The sequence below is a fragment of the Acanthochromis polyacanthus genome, chromosome 13 (genome assembly GCF_021347895.1).
Source record: "Acanthochromis polyacanthus isolate Apoly-LR-REF ecotype Palm Island chromosome 13, KAUST_Apoly_ChrSc, whole genome shotgun sequence".
Classification (NCBI taxonomy): domain Eukaryota; kingdom Metazoa; phylum Chordata; class Actinopteri; family Pomacentridae; genus Acanthochromis; species Acanthochromis polyacanthus.
In genome coordinates, this window is record NC_067125.1 from 9,355,131 (window position 1) to 9,374,820 (window position 19,690).

The window sequence follows — 19,690 nt, forward strand, 5'->3', positions numbered from 1 at the left end:
AAACAAACATAGTTGAACATAAATTGACCGGAAAGTGACACATGACAGCCACAAAGGGATGCAAAACAACAGCAAAAAATACCGATTGACGACAAATTGACGAAAACGACTGTAAAAAGATGCAATAACAGATGGATCGCATTATCTGCCAACAAAAACATAGACTTTAAAGTAACAAAAACAACCCCAAAAAGATGCAAAATCATCTCAAAATAAGGAATAACAACCAAAAAGACACAACAATTAATTTATTTTATCAAAAAAAATACAAACGGCCTCTGAAGAGATACGAAATGACCACAAAAACACGCAAATCAACCACAAAGAGACTCAAATCTAACCATTAAAAGAAAAAAATGACCACAGAGACACACTACATGATCACAATGTGACAGAAAACATCACAAAGAGATACAAAACAATCAAACATCAATGCACTAGAACTACAAAGAGACAAAAAAAAAAAAAAACAACACATTCATAATGACCACAAAAAGATGCCAAACCATAGACACACAAAACAACCACAAAGAAGTGTGTAGCTGTTGGAGCGATGGGATGCTTTCACAAATCATATTTCCTCATAATCTGTGCATGACTGTAAGGCGTTTGGAGTTACAAATTGCAGCAGTTTACCAGCTTTTTATATTAGAATATTTAAATGGATTCATTTGTTTATTATGTTAAATAGATACAGTATTTATTTATGATTACAATGCATCTACTATAATAATAGTGCAGTGACTTGTTTCTCTGAATTTCCCATCTCCCTCTGCAGACATGGAGCTAAAATCGGTCACCCTGTTGCCACCTACACACCGAGCTACTAACACAGCAAACATCAAACAACAGTAAATATAAGTTATGCCCGAATGATTTCAAACCGAGGCTTGAAGCTCCCTGCTGCGCTGATTCCAGGTTTAACGCGTACACGGTATATATCAGTGGGTATAAACCGGACAAGATGATAGATTTCTGGTCTCCAATGTTGGCCGAGGTGAGGGGGGGGGGGGGGGAGCTGAGTGGGGAGACAGCGAGGGGAGACGTGCAGCATTCAGAGGACAGAGGTGGGTGTCTGCACTGAGAGCAATCTCAGACAGAGGCTGCTTTCAGGAGAGCCAACAAGTGTGACAAATAGTTTTTAGTTGACCTCTTTAAAGTGTATTCTGCCGGTGCTTGTAGAGGTGGAGGTGGGCGGCGCGGTGCAGAAAAAAATGGGATCAAACTGGGACCAAGTAAAGGCCGGAGGAGGAGTGGAAGGCATAATTTAAGTGTTATTTGACTAATGTTTAACTTTAATGTGAAAAACAGGAGCGTTTCCAAGAGCTCCACATGAAAATTCATTTGACTTTTTCTCCAGTTTTCTTTCAAAGTAAACATTTCCCACAGAGCAGCTTAAAGCCACAACTATCATCAGTCAGTATTACATCGGGAATTTATTTAACATTATGAATATAAAGCACCTTTCCAGCTCAGAGTATTTGTATTCATTAGGATGACAGGTATTACTATATAATTTCCTTTTTTTTTCTTTTTTGGCTGGCTGGTGAAGAGCTGGAGAGGTTCATCTAAGGAAAACAAGGGTTCCACTCGTAATTTTACCCGATTTCATTTTTCAAAATCCCTTTTTCTTCCACCTCACTTCATCACTGCAGACAGATCTTCTTACTAAACCCAATTCTTTGAAATTCTGAATGCTTCAGTGCACTCTACGACAACTTCTTATGCTCCCAGACTGACTTTGTTTTCACCTCATCTGCTCTTGTTTGCTTCAGTTGGTTCTGTTTATCTTTTTCTATTGTTTTTTTTCCTTTATTATCTTTTTTTTTCTTAAAGCATTAGTAGCTCTCTTAGTGCGCTGCTGAGCCGGGCAGAAATGTTGCTTTTTTGTGAGAGGAATGACTAATAAAATGAAACTTGAACCTCTGACTGTCCATTTCTAATAATGCAGAAGAGAAAAGACAAAATTTAACTAAAAATATATATACTGTATGAAGCCAGGCTAAAAGTTTCAAACTTTGTGTAGTAGTGTTGGAATACGGTTTAATACAATCAGGGATAGGAAGTACATTTGAATAAATAAATATTAAATAGTCAACAATAAATAGTTTAGTAAACAGTTGTTAAAATCCATACATTTCATTGTGACTTGCATTGTTAAATTCATGGTTAAAATGTTTGATTGTGAATATTTTATTTCATTTTTAAAATATTTAGTTGTGATCCTGTTTGTTCTTTGACCTGTGATCTTTGAGCTGTGAATGCGGAAGTGACGTACAGGCAGTGAGAGAGACAGGAGAAAAACGACGCGGACGGCAGAGAGAGAGAGACGCACGTGTTCAGGCAGCGAGCGCTGATGCTAGAGTTTGTGTTTATATTGCTGAGTTTGTCTGCATATTTCGGTGCTGTAGATTGTCAGTAAGATAGTCTTTGAAGAGAGTGCCACGAGACCGCTGAGTAAGCCACAGATAATTTCTAAGCGAAGTTCTGTTACTCATGCTTTCGTTCATTAGCTAAGTGAACGGCTAAGCTAATTAGCATTACAATCGGACTGTGGTTTCAGTTAGCTAACGCAGCTAGCCACGTAGCCTATCCTGGATTGTGTCCGACCTGGAGACCACGAGAGGGATACCAGATAGCGCTCTGAGTGACCGGAAAAGCTCAGAGTTCCTCTGGCAACGTGGGAAATACGAGGAGAGCGCCGCTGGAGCTGCAGTGTGTCGTCGATCCGTCTGCTAATGGACCGAGGTTATAGGACCGGTAGGAGTCACTGGACGCAGACAGTTCGCTGAACAGAGGTATCATGCTTATTGCTTTGTTTGCTCATTATTGAGTGAAGAACTGTGGAGTTTCTTTGAGGAATCCCGGGCAACGTATCAGGCCTGCGCCTTGTGTTTTGTTTTTTGGGACTAATTGCCGGCTTTGAGACTAATTAATGGTGTGCACACCCTAGCCAAAGAGACAATTTCAAATAGAAAAACCGTTATTGTGATTATTTCGGTATTGGCATTATTATTATGATGACATTGGGTTGATGTGAAGCTGAGTTGTGGTTGTGTTTGTTGTTTATGTGCATTCATTCCCATGAATCTGGGTTTAATTAAAGTGGGATTTGTTGTAGTTTAACTATTTCTGCTACAGTTATTGCTTTAAAGGGTCCATAAACTAATTTATTATGCACATTACACTGAATGTTTAGCTTAGGAATTGAAGTGTTTGCTACATAGATCCAAGAGAGTCAGGTAAGACTGTTCATATGAGATTATAACTAAAAGAACTCAGGGCCCTTTCCTATATAACATAAGGATAGGTGGGCTACATGTATATGGTAGATTTAAGTCTCCTTTGATGTCTGCTTTGTGTGCAGAGCTTTAAATGCGGTGTGTAACTTGAGCATTTATTTTGATGTTGTATGCAGCCTGTGAAGGACACTGCAGGAAACCCAACCCTCTCTGCATTTACAGTTTAGAGTTACAGACATGCATTTAGCACCGATCAGATCTGTAACAGACGGTGCTGTTGGAGGTGAAGACGCAAGGAATCATCTATCATGAAGCATCAGGTCTGTTTCAAGTGAAGAAAGCATCATTTTTGCAGACTTAGTGCAGTTTTATCTTATACTTGTTATCGGTTAAGAAAAGCATGCAGTGAGAGTGTGAGGTGTGAGTGATATGACAAAGTCAAGATGACAAATGCAGCAAGAGAAAGAAGATTTATTTATTTTTAATACTGACTGTCACTTTTACTGCAGTCTACAACTGTTTAATTGAAGACATTGCTTTATCCCCTTGTTGCTATTCATTCCATTTCATTCTATATTCTGATGATTTGGTCTGAGGTCTCAGAGGTGAGGAGTGTTTATAAAGGTGTCTGCCCCGTAAACAGCCACAGCAGCACAAACTGACAGCAGCAACGCTTTTATTGTAAAATATTAACAATTTGACTCAATCTGGTTTCAAGTTCTTATTTGCCACTCTTTTCCTTTACAGGTCTAATGGGTGGTGGTGCAGACAGACTATTAAGGTCAATAAATCGGACCCATGCAGACTCCTAAATGTCATTTCTGGAAAGTTTTTAAGATTACGTTTGTGTTACTTTGCAATAAGTTTTACGTTTCCCTCAGAATATGCCGCACATTCCTTCTGATCCATATAATCAGTTGGTGTGTCCTCAGGGCTGTAATGTGAAGCCAGATTAATGGGTTAGCAGGTATGTTGAGTGTTCAATTTCATGAAGGTGTCTCTCTTTTAACCCACTAGATCTCCACGCAACTGGTGCTGTGGGGCTACTTTGGTCCAGGGCAGGTTCTGTTAAGAGTTTTAGATTTAAATCGGCTGTCAGAAGCATCTCCCTTTAACCAAAGCATTTCCTAATGACTATTTATGAGTGACACAGATTCTCAGCTGAAGGAAAATGCTTTTACTGCAAACATGTTGATGTGTATGTGACTAAAACCACTGAATGAAGCAGTTACAGAATCACACGCTGTATGCATCGTGTTGGCATGGGAACCCAGCATGTATTTAGTTGGTGGTGCAGAAATCATATAAATATTTTTTTTATATTTGGTCTATTTACATTGCTGGTACTGCAGCTGACAGAACATCGTTTGGCAGCAATGCACCTAAAGTCTGTTTGCCAGCCGTGAAGAAGAAGACGCACAGGGACACACTGTAGTGGGCCAATAGCTGGTCTCATGACAGCGCTTTAGCTTCAGACCAGTAGAAACATCAGACCAACATGGCGGATCGACCACAAACTTTCTCTTTTATTACACAATCACTTGAGCAAAAAGTGTGTCTGAAAGCAGTTGAGGTGAGAAATAAACTGCTGAATCTGTCCTCGTTTTAGTTCAACGACGGCTAGTTTAGACGTTTAACGAACATTTTGTGATGCGCCGGACTTCAGCTGGCCACAATGAATTTGCGTAAAGTAGAAGTCAAGTCTGCTTTATGCAGATAAGCTCTGAGAAGATGCACAGAACGCAGCTCAAAACACGCTGCAACGCCACCAGTATGCAACGAAACTGGCATGCAACGCAGTGCATTTCACATACACATTGAATGGAATGCCAGAAACTTACGATCCTGTGGACGTTAGCTACGACAGCTCTGGCACCAGCTAACGGTGCAGTCAGCCCACAATAGACCATTTTTCAAGATATTGAAAGTGCTTGAGTTTACAAAAAACTTAAGTGAAAAATGAGTAAAAATGTTGAATACAATCGCTATAATTGCACTTTGAGTTTGCAGTAATCTGTGAATGTAGCAGACAGATAAACAGAAATGAAACAAACATTTTTGTTGTTTAAGGCCCTGTATATGTCTGTTCATCGATTCAGTCACCAACCAAAATGTATTTGAATTGAAAATCTTTGCTTATTGTGTCAAATATTGCTATTTGGGGGAAAAAAGATGCGAATAACTGTGATTAATTAATTACAAAACCTGTAATTAATTAGATTCATTTGTTTAATCGCATTCACCACTAGTTGTCATATATGAAATTCAAAGTTCAACAGCTCTAATGTGCAGTTGTCCGAAATAATCAGCTGCATTGACCGGTAAAGTAAATCTATCAACAGAATTAACAGTTTTCTACCAGCATTCCTGTCTTGCATCATTTGCAGTCGCGGCACCGTTTACCGTCATACATTGCTATTTTCCTCGTTGTTCTCTATTTCAACAACCTGTTGACTGAAGCAGCTGCGCACGATCGCTTCATTTTGTGCAGACGAAGAGCCACATTACGAGTTAAACGCCCCCTTTTGTGTCTTCTTGTTCTGTCCCTATAATCAGCCTCTGTCTCATTTCATGTTTCTTGACACTCCACAGTCTTTGTCTGCTCCACCTGTGTCTCATTGTCTCTCCTGCCCCACTGTGCATATGTTGCCCTCCCTTTCCTCATGTTCTTCACCAGTTCATCTTGTGCCTCCCTGCCAGCCTTTCTCTGTGATATCTAGTCCTTCCTGTGTGTATTTTAGACTCTGTCTGTTTTGACCACTGACTTTGCCTATGCGTCTTGGGTACCTCTGCCTAATTATTGTGCTTCAGTGTACAATAAAATGTCTGGACTTTCACTCCAGCGACGATTCATTCTTCCTTGAGTCCTACACCAGTTTGTACTTGTGTGTTGATTCAGTCCTGTTAGAACAATTCACTGCCAGCGTAGGGAAGCACTCTGCAATGTTCACAGATGATAAAGACCCGAGGGCTGTATCATGAAGCCAGTTTGATACAGCCGTGCTTTTTTCGTGTGTGCTTGCTCAACTGAAACATCAGTCAGGGTTACAAGGTAGCATGAAGGTAGTTTTCAACTTTCTGTATTAATTCAGACTTTCTGCTGTGCATTTTCTCACAAAAGGGGGCATTAAACGCATCTTGTGACTTTTCTACTGCACAAAATGAAGCGATTGTGTGCAGCTGCTTCATTCAACAGGTTGTTAAAATGGAGAACAATGAAGAATATAAAAATGCGTGACAATATAAAGTGCAAATGATGCAGGACAGGAATGCAGGTAGAAAACAGTTAATCGTGTTAATATATTTATTTTACAGGTCAATGCAGTCACTTATTTCTAACTCACAGCTCCACATTAGAGCTGTTAAACTTTAAACTTCATATATTGAAATGTGATATTGTATTGAAATGTATTAGTTCTGACAATGTCCCATAATGCAGGAAATCGCTTTAATTTGGGGTCAAATCAAAGTGAAATTAATGTTATTGATTTAGTATTTTCTGTAATAAATACCAGTAGAATAATCAATCCTCTAAACTCTGTTCTGTCAGCTTCAGTACCAGCATATAAACAGACCTCATAGAAATATATTTATACGATTTCTGCATCACCAACTAAATACATGGTGGGTTCCCATAGCAACAAAATGCATACAGTGTGTGATACTGTAACTGCTAAATTCAGTGGTTGTAGTAGCATACAGATCCACGTTTGCAGATAAAATGTTTTCCGTCAGCTGAGAATCGTATGGTTCATAAATAATCATCAGGATATGCTTTGGTTATAGGAAGACACTTCTAACAGCTGATTTAAATTTGAAGCTCTGAACAGGTTAGCTCCACAGCATCAGTTACCATGGAGATCTAGCCCGTAAAAAAAGAGAGCATCTCTGTGACACTGAAAACTCTGACTCTCAGCTCAACATACCTGCTAACACACTAATCTGGCTTCACAGTGCAGGCCTCAGGTGTTACACTTGATGTATTTATTGCTCATTATTGATTTGAAAAGGCTGATCTAAGAAAGGATCCAGCTGGTTGTGAACACAGCTGCAGCTTATCTGCCTGGATGTGATGGTGAAGCTGTGCCTCCATATATTCTTCAGACTTTTCTGTGGTGCTACTTTTCTCTGAACCTGCGGTGCTTCTATGACAGGTGTGTTTGTTTATTTACAAGTTCAGGAAAACAATCTAATGCTCTGGCAGCAAATCTACCTCTGCACGCTCTACTGCCGCCTGTAGTGAGCTATTAGAAATGTTTTGTCACTATCATAATCATAACATTGTCTACAGCCACAGCAGAGTGTGAACTCTCTCTGCAGTCACACCTGTCTGAGCTGGATGTGCTTCACTGTCATGCAGCCTCTAGAGCGCCGCTGGTTGAGTGTCAGTTGACCCTCAGCTGTGGCTGTCAGGCACAAGCCAGCACCGCTGCATTACGAAATAAAACCAGAGGAGCTGGTTCAGCAGCTCTCTCGCTGACCGCTGCTGAGGCAGACTGTATGACTGCAGCCTTGGGATGACAGCTGCTGCTGAGAATGTGGCTGTACACATTGTTACGATTATGGCTGAAGTCCGAACAATAACCATATATCCAGCCACAGCTTCACCATCACATCCAGGAAGAGCAGCTGCTGCTGTGCTCACAGCCAGCAGCTGGATACTGTCAGAGATCGGCCTTTTAAAATGAATAATGAGCAATTAGTGCATCTGTGTCACATCGGCTGCCCTTTCTGTTGTATCTGCAGTGTGTTTCTCTAAACTGGTAGTGAATTATATCTGAACTGGACCAACACACTAAGTGTTTGGATGGATTAGAAGGAATGTAAAGCATATGGCGAGGCAATGGAAAAGTCTTTATAGGGCCTCATAGTAAAGCTGAATCCTCCAGACTAAGAAAGCCACATTTCTTCCTTCTTAAGTACACAGACTTTGAGCTGTGGCAGAGTTTTCCGAATGTGGCCTTAGGTGTGTTTAGTAGCAGCTCTGTAAGACAAATTGCGGAGCTGCTATTAAACTAAATTACAGAAGCTGCACCTGATTGTTTCCTTATACTGTTTGTAATGAACTCCTGTGTAGATTTGCTCGAGATTGTTTTTCTTTGGACCATCCATAAAGCTTGAATGAGAACATCTTGGAGCCACTGTGTGTGCTTGTAACTTGCTGGGAGTGTCTGAACTGTAGCTGGTAAAACTGACGTGAGGTAAGACCTGACCACCCACAGGCGCCAGGCTCCTTCCGATCTTTATTTGCTCCTGCTTTCATTTTCACCCACACACGCACACTTAACACTCGGGAATGTTCACTGACATTTATATCGAGGAAACTGCTTGCCTTTCTCAGAACAGTGTAAACTATCATCTCTTCTAAACCACCATTGTTTTCTAAGAATTTGATAAATGTCCAATGAATTATGTGTAGTCTGACACAATGTAAGCACTTTATATGAATTATGGAAAATCTATTTAGATAATTGCCTGTTGTGTGTGTGTTTCTTTTCAGGGACTTTGCACATACAAATCCAGGTATATGCTGAACAACACACGGTGGATCATGTTGTTAAAACAGCTACTCCCATCATGCATGTTATTTGCCAATTTTTCACCTGGATAGAATTCAAATATTGGTAATAAATTGTTGAAATTCCAATTTGAAACTATGTCTATTCACTCCATCCTCGCAAATCCCGCTTTATTTAAACCCTTGAGTCTGTTTTACTCACTTGTGGGACTTCTTGCCCTCCGTACCCCCGGGGCCCGAACCGCAGTCATGAGCCTGGATGATGAAGGTGTACTCCTTCTGCAGCTCACAGTCAACCAGGCCACGTGCCCTCAGCTGACCCTCCCCAGACGTACCGTTCAGCACCACTGCCTCGAACGGAGCCTCCAGCCCATGGATGTTGAACGCACAGATCTCCCCTAGAGAGCAGGAGGGAGGGAGTTGGAGGAGAGGGAAAGAGAGTGAAGGATGAGGTCAGTGTTAATCACATCCTGTCAGGCTAAGTCCGGTTGGAGAATATCGTGTGTGTAAATTAGGTTTAAAAAGCAAGCAGCTTATTACACCTTGGCTCACATTTACACATGAAGCTCTACGTAGAGCAGCTGTCAGCCCGCCTGCCTTACTCACAGGTTGCTTGTTAAAGAAATGCAGTGTGGTGCAGAAGTTTTAGTCTCTCCTGATGTTATATACAGACGGTATGTTCTTATCCATCATGCAATACCAGCAGGTGAAGCACCTGCATTTTGCAGCAAACCCAATAATACAGCAATGAGTCCTGGAACAGATGGTTTGGCCTCCACAGAGCCCTGATCTCAACATTGTGGAGTCAGTGTGGGACTACATGAGGAGACAGAAGACACTGACACAACTTAAATCCACAGAGGAACTGTAACAAGTTCTCCATGATGCTTGGAACAAAAAAACACTACCAGTCAAACGTTTTGACACACCTTCTCATTCAATGGTTTTTATTACCTCCGCCAAGAAGGTTATGTGACACCTGGCGTTTGTGTGTGTGTCTGTCTGTCTGTCTGTTAGCAAGATAACTCAAAAACACCTGGCCAGATTCACATGAAATTTTGAGGGGATGTAGACTATGGTAAGAGGAAGAGCTGATTTAATTTTGGTGGCAATCCGGAAAGGATCCTGGATTCTGCATCATTTTGAATTTTTTAGTATGTTTTAGTATGTGGTGGTCCAAAATATGACAAAAACATCATAGGTTAGTATGTCGTCCAACAAATTGGAGCAAGGTGTCCAGATAGCTCAACCGGTTAAGAAGGTGATTCGTAAACAGAACTGTGTCAGAGATGCAGGTTTGATTCCAGCTCATGATCCTTTACTGCATGGGTTTCCTGTTTTCCTCTCTATCTTTGGGGGAGGTCTGCACTCTCTGAGTGCTTTTCTAGTTTATTTTATGCATTGCAGATTCAAACTGAAGACATCAAAACTGTAAAAGAATACAGACAGAATTATGTTGTAAACAAAAAGTGTTAATCTTTTTTTTCGTTTATCTACAATGCAGAAAATATCACAATTACATAAAAAGCATCAAATGAGAAGGTGTGTCTAAACTTTTGAAACTTACTTTGACTAAGTGCAAACTAGTTTAGCTTAACTTTTCAGGGAAGAAAAGCTTTAAACTCCTTTTAATTTCTCTCTTACAGACTTCCCAGGTAGCACTGGAATTCATGGTAGTAATTTAAGTAGCAAAGATGTGTTACCTCTGGAATACAACTAAGACAAGGGAAACTGGAGAATGGAGTCCGTGCAGAAGTTTATGTATGCTGCACGAAAGCTGGACGGGGATAAAAGACGTTCATGCTCCAGTCACCTTGGGTAATTTGTATTGCCACTTTAGAGTTACGTATGTGGAAAACAAGCCAACAAGAACAACAGCAAAAACTCACACTGGAGCCTTATAAATAGATCAAGCTCACATTCCCACCAATGCACCTTCTTACTTAGTTAATTGTTCTTTTGAAAAGCACCAAGGACGTTCCTGCTGTTTGCCCACCCAACATGCAGACATCCTCCGTAGCGCACCAAAAAAAACAACATACAGCACAATTGAGTTACATGGGGCTCAAATAAAACTATGACAGCTCAAAGTCACCCTCGTGGAGAGATATAGAGGAAGAAAATCCATTTAAATCCGGAGTTAGCAGCTGACAAGAGCAAAAAACAAAAGAGCCAAGAGACGGCTGACATTTATTAGCAGCAAAATATAACGAAGTGGAGTTGGAGAGGGAGTTTTTTTTTTTTTCATGGAGAATTGACATCCCCGTGTGCTTTCACTAGTGGGATTTCAGGAAATCACTTAACGCACAAGGCTCACACTCTGACCTGTGACGGCTAATTGCACTGATATCACTTAAACTAACAGCAAAGACTAAATTGGATTCCCAAGCAGCTTTGTGTGCGCATTGCTCCTGGCAAGTTCTGATAAGAGCAACTTTATTTTCTACCCTTTCTCTCCCCTTTCATCCTGTTTCTGTCATAATCCCCACCACTTCCTCACCTCCCTCACCCCCCCCCTTCCTCACCCTCCCTTGCCGTTGGGGCAGGGGCTCTGAAATGACAATTTGCCCACAGAGAAGCTATAGGCAAAATGATGACGAAAGAGTAGAAGGAAGGGAAAGGGAGAACGGAAAATGAGAGAATTGAGAGGGGGGTGTCGACACTGCCTGCTCGCTGTAAAGACTTCCCCCTTCTGTATTGCCTGAACAATGACTTATCAGAGTTAAATGGGCCCCCACACTATGGAGAAGCATGGCTTGCTGGCGAGAGCAAAATCATAAAATGGCTTTGAGCAAACGGTGTGCGACGGGGAGTGACAGAAGATGCAACAGTGTCGATGTGCGGCTTCTCTCAATAGTGCACCACCGTACAAAACAGGCAAATGGAAAATCCATCACTGCTGGAGCGAGAAATAAATCCAATATGCACAGGCAAGTGCAGAAGCTTCCCATCAGGGCGAATATGCTGAGGATATGCTGATGGCGCACGCCCACCGTTGAGGGGTGGCCCGACATGCTCCTCCTGATTTAATTAATAAGAAGGGTCAAGGTGACCGTAGGAGGAGGAGGACCTCCCTCTTTTTAGGCTCAAATGAACACTCAAGCAGCTCTGGGCGCCAACAGACCTGTCATGTTTTTATATTTTTTTTCCCATCTCCCTTTTATGTCCGCCTATCACTCCACTCCAGACCTGATAAGTGTTCTGCCACCTGCACAGAGGCAAACATGGCTGCTGAAGGAGGGAGGGACGAGGGTGGAAGCTCTGGCCCCAGCGGCAGCGTAGGAACAGATGTTGGGCGGCTGGCACTTGGCAGAGGCAGAGAGCTCGCAAACGCTAATTACTGCACTAAACTGTTAGCTAAATATGTGTCTCCGTGTCACATTAGACTTTTAAGAGGTAGATTTATGGTCAGATGGAACTCTGTCTTCTTGATGGGGGGCTGTTTAATACTAATGGATGCAGTCTAATGGATATGCATGCTGCAGTGCTATTTCTATATTAGTTTATTTGCTGGGTAATCATCACTGTTCGGCATATTTGGCAGTGAATTGTTCATATGATCTTCAGTTCTTCCTGTAGGATGCCGGGAACTTTTTTAATCGCTATAAGCTTAACACTCAGTCAGACTTCCTTACTTGACTTTTCAGACACCCTATATTTTACTCCTCCTTTCCTCCACCTTATTTTCTGCCACTGTGATTACTAAGCCTCCCCCTGGACATCACTACATTTTCATTTAATCAAGTCTGAATTAATGGCTCTCTATTAGTCAGTGGGAAGTGTGCTCCGGACCTAAGCTGCTGTCCTGTTGGTGTCAGAAGTCGTGCAGCGCTCAACACCTCAAGGGAATCTGGCACCAGTCCACACTTTACTATCTTTGAGGACACAGAGCTTATTATCAGCGAAGGCAGAGCTGCCTTACTGGCAACGGTGGCCTCTGTTTACAGAGCTGGAGGAGTGTGACAAAATATCGCGGGCCACAGCGCCTCGGGGCCCCAAGTTATTATCAAAGCCGACAGAGCCTCGTTGATGAGCCGCCTGTATCTGAATATGTACACAAGCCGCTTTTCCCGAAAAGGCGCTCTCGCTCGTAAGTGCACAGATATGCGTGGCAGCTGTTTACTGAGCATTTGAGTGAGAAGTAAAAGTGGAGATATCAGGTGGGAAACAGTCACACCACTGAGAGGAAGAGGAGGGTGTGAAAGATATAAGGACAGATGAAAGGGAGAGCTGAGAAGGGAGGAAACATGGCCAGTGCCTCAGGGCAGCTCCAATCTCTCTACTGGAGAGTGACCAAAGCACAGGCATGAATACACACAACGCACACACATTTACTCAAACTGTGCCAGTTCGGCAGCTCTAATCAGAGCCGACATGCCTTTCATCCTCCTACTGTTGGAACACACACCAGATAGACAGCAAGTAAATCAGATTACTGGATATCATACTGTTACTGAATACATTCTGGACCAGGCGTCAGTTTGCAGGCCCCAAAACACATGTATTATCTTAATATTTTCACTTGCCATTGTTTGTAAATCAACCCTATTTGCACAAGAGCTGCAGTCTACTATAGGGTTTACACAGTTGTCATGATTTTAGCTGCTTTTCCAATTTGGACTCGGTATCAAATCATCTCTTGTATTAGTCACCTCCATAACCCGCTAATTCTCCTTCTCATTTTAGTCCCCAAAAACACAATAACCCATCCACAAGCCCTGTGGGAAAGATGGATACACACTCACTCTCACACACCCCCAGCCCTCTCAGCTGCAGTGCAGAGATAGACAGTCAGCCTCATAACTCCGCAGAGGGCCGAAATTGAAAATGCTGTAATTACGCTCTTCATGAAATTAGCCAGCCGCGGAAAAAAACACAATTGAGAAGCTGTCCATTTCGGAGATAAGGATTAATACTAATCAAGCCCACATGCTCTGACTGGAGCGCATGAAACCTGGAGTGGTGTTTGTGTACAGTGTGTGCGTACGAGCGTGTGTCGGAGAGGGGATTTTTAATTAAAGACACACTTTCTCGACGGGGGTTTTAGAGAGCGTTTTGTGTGTATGACTGTTCCAGAACGGTGTGAGGTGATTTACTCGACCTCGCAGTTTCCGCCCCCACCGTCACCTCCCGTTTCTCGTCTCCTCTCTGTTAATTACATTAAAGGCTCCTCTCGCAGAGTTAATGACATCCCACTGTCTTCTAACACGGTGAATACCCTCCCTCTGAGTGTGTAGGTGTGTGTGTGTGTGTGTGAGAGACAGAGAAAGCGATGTTAGAGTGAAGGATGGAGGATTGAATATGTCGCTCAAATTCTCATGTCAAAGCGGCAATAGATGGGATCGGGAGAGCTACAAGAATTTCCAGGGGCTCCAGAAAACAGCCCAGCAACTGTTAGCAGCAACTTTTATGTAACTGAAAAATAACTTAGTCTAACTAGATGTAGAATGTACAGTACAATGGGCACTTCAACAGATGTATGACAAGATACCATACACTTTTCATTTGCTAAAAATGCATCAAAGGACACCTACACTACCGTTTAAAAGCTGTAGACATTATTAATGTGGTAAATGACTATTCTAGCTGGAAACGGCTGATTTTTAATGGAATGTCTCCATAGGGGTACAGAGGAACATTTCCAGCAACCATCACTCCTGTGTTCTAATGCTACATTGTGTTAGCTAATGGTGTTGAAAGGCTAACTGGTGATTAGAAAACCCTTGTGCAGCTATATCACACTGTAAAAATAGTCCACTACATCCATCCATTCATTATCTATACACCGCTTAATCTTCATTAGGGTTGTAGGGGGGGCTAGAGTCTATCCCAGCTGACTTGGGTTGAAGGCAGGAGACACCCTGGACAGGTCACCAGTCTACCATAGGGCTACATAGAGAGACAAACAATCACACTCACATTCACACCTACAGACAATTTAGAATCACCAACTAACTTTAGCTGGAGTACTCAGAGAAAACACAAGCATGGACAGGGAGAACGTGTAAACTCCATGTAGAAAGATCCCATGCAAACCTGGGATCTTCTAGCTGCAAGGTTAGAGTGCTAACCACCGAGACACTGTGCAGCCTACTCTATTACAAGTGAAGACAAATTGACTTAAAGTATCAAAAGTAAAAATCTTTTTTTTGCAGTAAAATAATCCCTGTTAGTGTTAACGGTTATTCATGATGCTTTTAGAAATAATACTGCTGCATTAATGTTTTTGATTCCTTTCACTGCACTATATGTCCCTGTCCAGTCCCTAAAAACTCATCTCTGTGTATCAAAATGACATATTCAGAAGTTTTTTTGCATGAAAATATTCCCATCCAGCCTTAAACTGGATTAGCCAGCTCACCTACAGCTCTGCTCGCACACAGCAAAAGCTTCACACTAGCAAGCTGTATTGTTTGAATAATTCAGCCATATAAGATAAGATAAGAAAAGATAGACTTTATTGATCTCACAAAGGAGAGTAAACTGGAAACTGATACTGAAGAAATATGAAGATTCAGGAAGCTTCATCCTGCACGTTGACAGGTTTGGTTCCTTACGTTTGTTACATTACAAAGAAGTCTGAATCTGTGTTTCTGAGACTGTCGTTGAAACACTGTAGACTCAAGGTTGAAGCGCTCAGCCATGGCTTTGACTTGAAATATACCCTATACGTATATGTTAACAAGGTCAGATACTTGATGTTAACCAGAGCAGGTCTTTCAGGGAAAGTATAATTTATCTACTTTTACTTAGTTTAATCTGAATGCATCATATTTTGTGAAGTCATCTTTATGAGTAGTGTCACTGTTATTTAAGAAGAATGTATTTCTAAACAACAGCAGCCTTGTTTTCAGCTTTGTCACATTACATTTTACAATTAAGATGATTTTTTTAATTGTTTATATAGGGTTAGGGTTCTTAAGAAACATAAAAATGTTGTAAACCCATTAAAACATACTTGTAGTCTGAAAAAAACCCCGCAAACTGAAAATCACCAAATTTAGAGCAACATGGCTTTCCTTAGACACGAAAAGTATCAAAAATTTGTAAAGTATAAAGCTGCAAAAAATGAAAATACCCAAATAAAGTTCATGTACCTTGAAGAACAGGTCTTGAGGAAATGTACTTTGTTACATTCGACAACTGCTCACTCTAAGTTCCAACTTATGGCTTTCACATTTTGTGCTGATGTCTGCAAGGATCAGACGGACAGTGTGTGTGGACTGTAGTGCATGCTGACAAAAGTGTGTGAAAAAGTTGTACATGCCCCATGTGGCACAAACAGAACTTTTTGGACAAATATATCAAAAACACAGCAAAATAAAAAGTGCATATTTTCCAAGTGTCTCACACAGGAAGTGTGTCTTTGGTCAGTTCGGGTTCCTTATGGCATTACTTCCCAAACTTTTCTGCTTTTGAACCTTCGATATAAAGCATTAGTGTATGTCCTTGTCACATAAAAAGCACAATTAGACCTCTCTTGTCAGACCCTCCATGCCTAGTGTATATCTTTCAGACTCAATGACAACAGCCTGGCCTTCTATTATAATTTTGTGTTCTTCAAGACAACGTCACAGGACTAGAACTCAGGGACTGAAATAAAAGCCACATTGCAAATAGACATACAGTATCTTAATGGTAGAAGCGGTGAAAAATCTTATACATGTTATCAAGCATCCTTTTGTTCTAGAAGTGTGTATTATTTGAGTGTAAGAGAGTAACACCCCAAAGTGAGTTCAATCAGTGTAAACCTGACAGATTTTAGTGTTAATCAACATACATTTGCTTCTCAATCTCCTCTCTCCAGGTGTTTTACTGGACAGCTCTGTTCCATTCCCTGAAAACATCAATGCTATTTTGTTTTAGCAGCTCAGAAGGTCTGTTAGCTCTGCCAACTGCGCGCGATGCCGTACACCCACTTCCCCTTACATGTCAATAAAGTTAATCACAAACCCCAGCGGGGGGGACGTGTCAATTACTCGGACTTGGAGCGGAGCCAAAGCTAAGCTGTGCAGGAGTCAAACTATCAATAAGAAACTGGCACCCAATGCAGCAGCAGCTAAAACATTACAGTGAACACAAACACCTCAGTCTGATCAATGGGCCGCGAGATGGTTACATCTGCTCAGAAACGATTCACTCAATGCTTCCAGTCAATGACGGCAAAGAATAATCAAGTTCCACAACATTAATATAAATACAGATTTTTCTAAAACCATTCCTTCCTGTTTGTTGTTGAAAAGCTCTAAAATGTAAAGGCGTTTTAAACTGTGTAATTTAAGTGTTGTTTTTTTTAGAGAAATGGATAAAATTCCTTTCAAGATTTACAGTGCTGCGGAAAAGTATTGATATCTGTAAGTACTTAGAGATATCTTCTATTTTTTCCTAGCCAAGGAACATGGTGGAGTTATGTGACGATTGGTGTTGGTTTGTCTGTCTGTCAGCAACATTACTCAAAAACAGACTAACGTATTTGGATGAAATTTTCAGGGAAGGTTAGAAATGACACAAGGACCAAGTGATTACATTTTGTCAGTGATGTGGCATATAGTCCGGATCCACGAATTTGTTAAAGATTTCTGTATCATTGTGGGATAGCGGCACAGCATCACTGTAACCATGACAACAAGTGAACACTACATCAGCTGCCTGCTGATGATCACATCATGGCAATCCTACTGCAAAGTGACCACTGTGGACTTATCAGGACATATTCATCTGAAATGATTAAAAAATTTGATTAAATCGTGGGCGTGTTTCTGAGTCCCATCAATTCCCACCGCCCACTACATTTTTAGGTCACGTGATTCGGTAAAAAAAAAAAAAAAAGTGCTGCATTTCTGATAATGCCATATGGGGGAATGAACAACCTTGGCGGAGTACTGCACTCTGTCAAGCTAATTTTGATATAAGAAATATAACTCAAGGAAACACAAACACAGCTTTAAATTATGATTTCATTCATTAAAGGAAAAAATGCTGTCCAGCCTACATTGTCCTATGTGAGAAAGTAATTTCCCTCTTAGCTACCAATCTACCAATTGCCTAAATTCATTTGGCAGTTACGTTCAGTTTCACCAGCAACACCCACACATGATTACTGCCAGGCTTGTTGAATCTAAATGTCACTAAATAGAACCCATCTGGCAGTGTGAAATTGCTGAAGGGTCTCAAAAGCAGCACATGATGCCACGTTCAAAAGAGATTTAAGGTCTCAAGTGGCCGAGTCAAAGGCCAGACTTGAATCCAGTTGAGATCTTGTAGCAAGACCTTCAAAGGGCAGTTCATGGTCAAAATCTATCTAATGTGGCAGAATTAAAACCATACTATAGAGAAGATCTGGCCAAAATCTATGTTTAAAAAATAACTGATCACAAGCTGTAACAAACCTGTAACTGCAGTTGTTGCCAAGGGACCAACCAGTTATTTGGTTTTGAGGGGCTATTGCTTTTTCACAGGGTGATAAAATTTTGAATAAATTGAGACTGCATTTTGTGTTTTGTGTGTGTTTTTATCTCTAATATTACATAAACATGAATATTTGTTTGATGATCTGGAGTAGAAGACATCAGCAAATATTTCTTCACAGCACTGTATAAAATAATTTGTGTTACAGGATCAGATACTTTGTAAAGCTTTCTTTGTTATTTTTTATTTTTAATTTATAATATTTTAAGACCACACATTAGTCACCAGTGAAAAGTCCACTGTGCATAAAGACTGGATTTAGGTAATTTAAAGAGAATCTAAGCCTGGATTATGAATGTTCCTCCTTTATTCATTTTCGTATTGATGCTGGATTACATTTAGATTATGTCCAATTCCAGCTATAGTTCAACACTATCGTTCCTCTTGATCCCCTCAAAATATAACCACTCTGACATAACTCTCTTTTGTCTCATGCAAAAGTAAACTCAGAATAAGGAAACACATACTGTATATTTTGATTTCGAAATAGGAACAGACAGAGGAAGAAATCAGCGAGGAGAGAAAAACCTGCTGAACATTAACAAAACACAGCCAAGGCAATCACATTAAACACTGAGAGAAATCAATAGTTTCTATTTTCCAATTCTGTTCATGGAAATGGCCTCAGGGGAGAGCATGTGTCCTTGTCTGAGCAAGGCCAGTTAGAGTTCAATGTGTTTAAATATCCGTATCAGAGTTTATGACCCCCATTAATGCCCCCGAGGATGTTCTCTACACAGCTGAGCAACATGATGAAACAAAGACCGTCACCTCGCTGACACTCTCTTTGATCATGGATAGGGTTTATTAGATCTAAGGTCAACAAAGCTGAACAAATCTAAGAAAACCCCAGAACAGAATATACACAGTAAGTGCAAATTTGATTGTGAGCCAAGCTTTTTCATAAAAGAAATGCAGTCTAGTCCAAACTCTTTTATTTAATGTTTTTTAGTGCAACAAAAATTGGATTTTGCTATTACATTGCTCCAGTTTTATTTGTTGTTACCAATATCACATACAGTGCTTCATTGGGCTTAACAGGCCCAACACTGTGAGTGTCAGAACAGTGAAGCAAAGCTCATGCTTGGATTATAAGAAACGGGTAAAAGATATTGCTTAACTCTCAAATCATTTGCAAATTTCACGTTCAGCTTCTTCACATCTGAGAGCACAGATATGCTCCTATTTTAAACCATGCTTTGAAGAGGCCCCCTTACTGTTTGCATTTTACTTGACCTAGACATGTAAACACACCCTGAAGTGTACTTCAATGCCCCAAGTTTATTTCGTGTGTTGGAGACAGTTCAACGCTGGGCCTCTTGTGTAGATGCAAAAGAAGTTCTCTGCTCTGCTGTTGTTTGAGCCTTCCGTGTACACGTGGTGTTACATTAATACATACACCGATCAGGCATAATGTTATGACCACCTGCCTAATACTGTGTTGGTCCCCTCTATGCTGCTA

The 19,690-nt window shown here is 40.9% G+C and overlaps 1 protein-coding gene across 1 annotated transcript in view; it reads right to left on the reverse strand.

The window, feature by feature from the left end:
- Window positions 1-19,690, reverse strand: part of LOC110955485 (calsyntenin-2-like) — a 356,305-nt gene that overhangs the window by 159,224 nt on the left and 177,391 nt on the right. Inside the window, exon 3 of the mRNA XM_051958076.1 lies at window positions 8,963-9,158. Within this exon, the coding sequence (XP_051814036.1) occupies window positions 8,963-9,158 (196 nt within the window). The remainder of the gene's footprint in view (window positions 1-8,962; window positions 9,159-19,690) is intronic.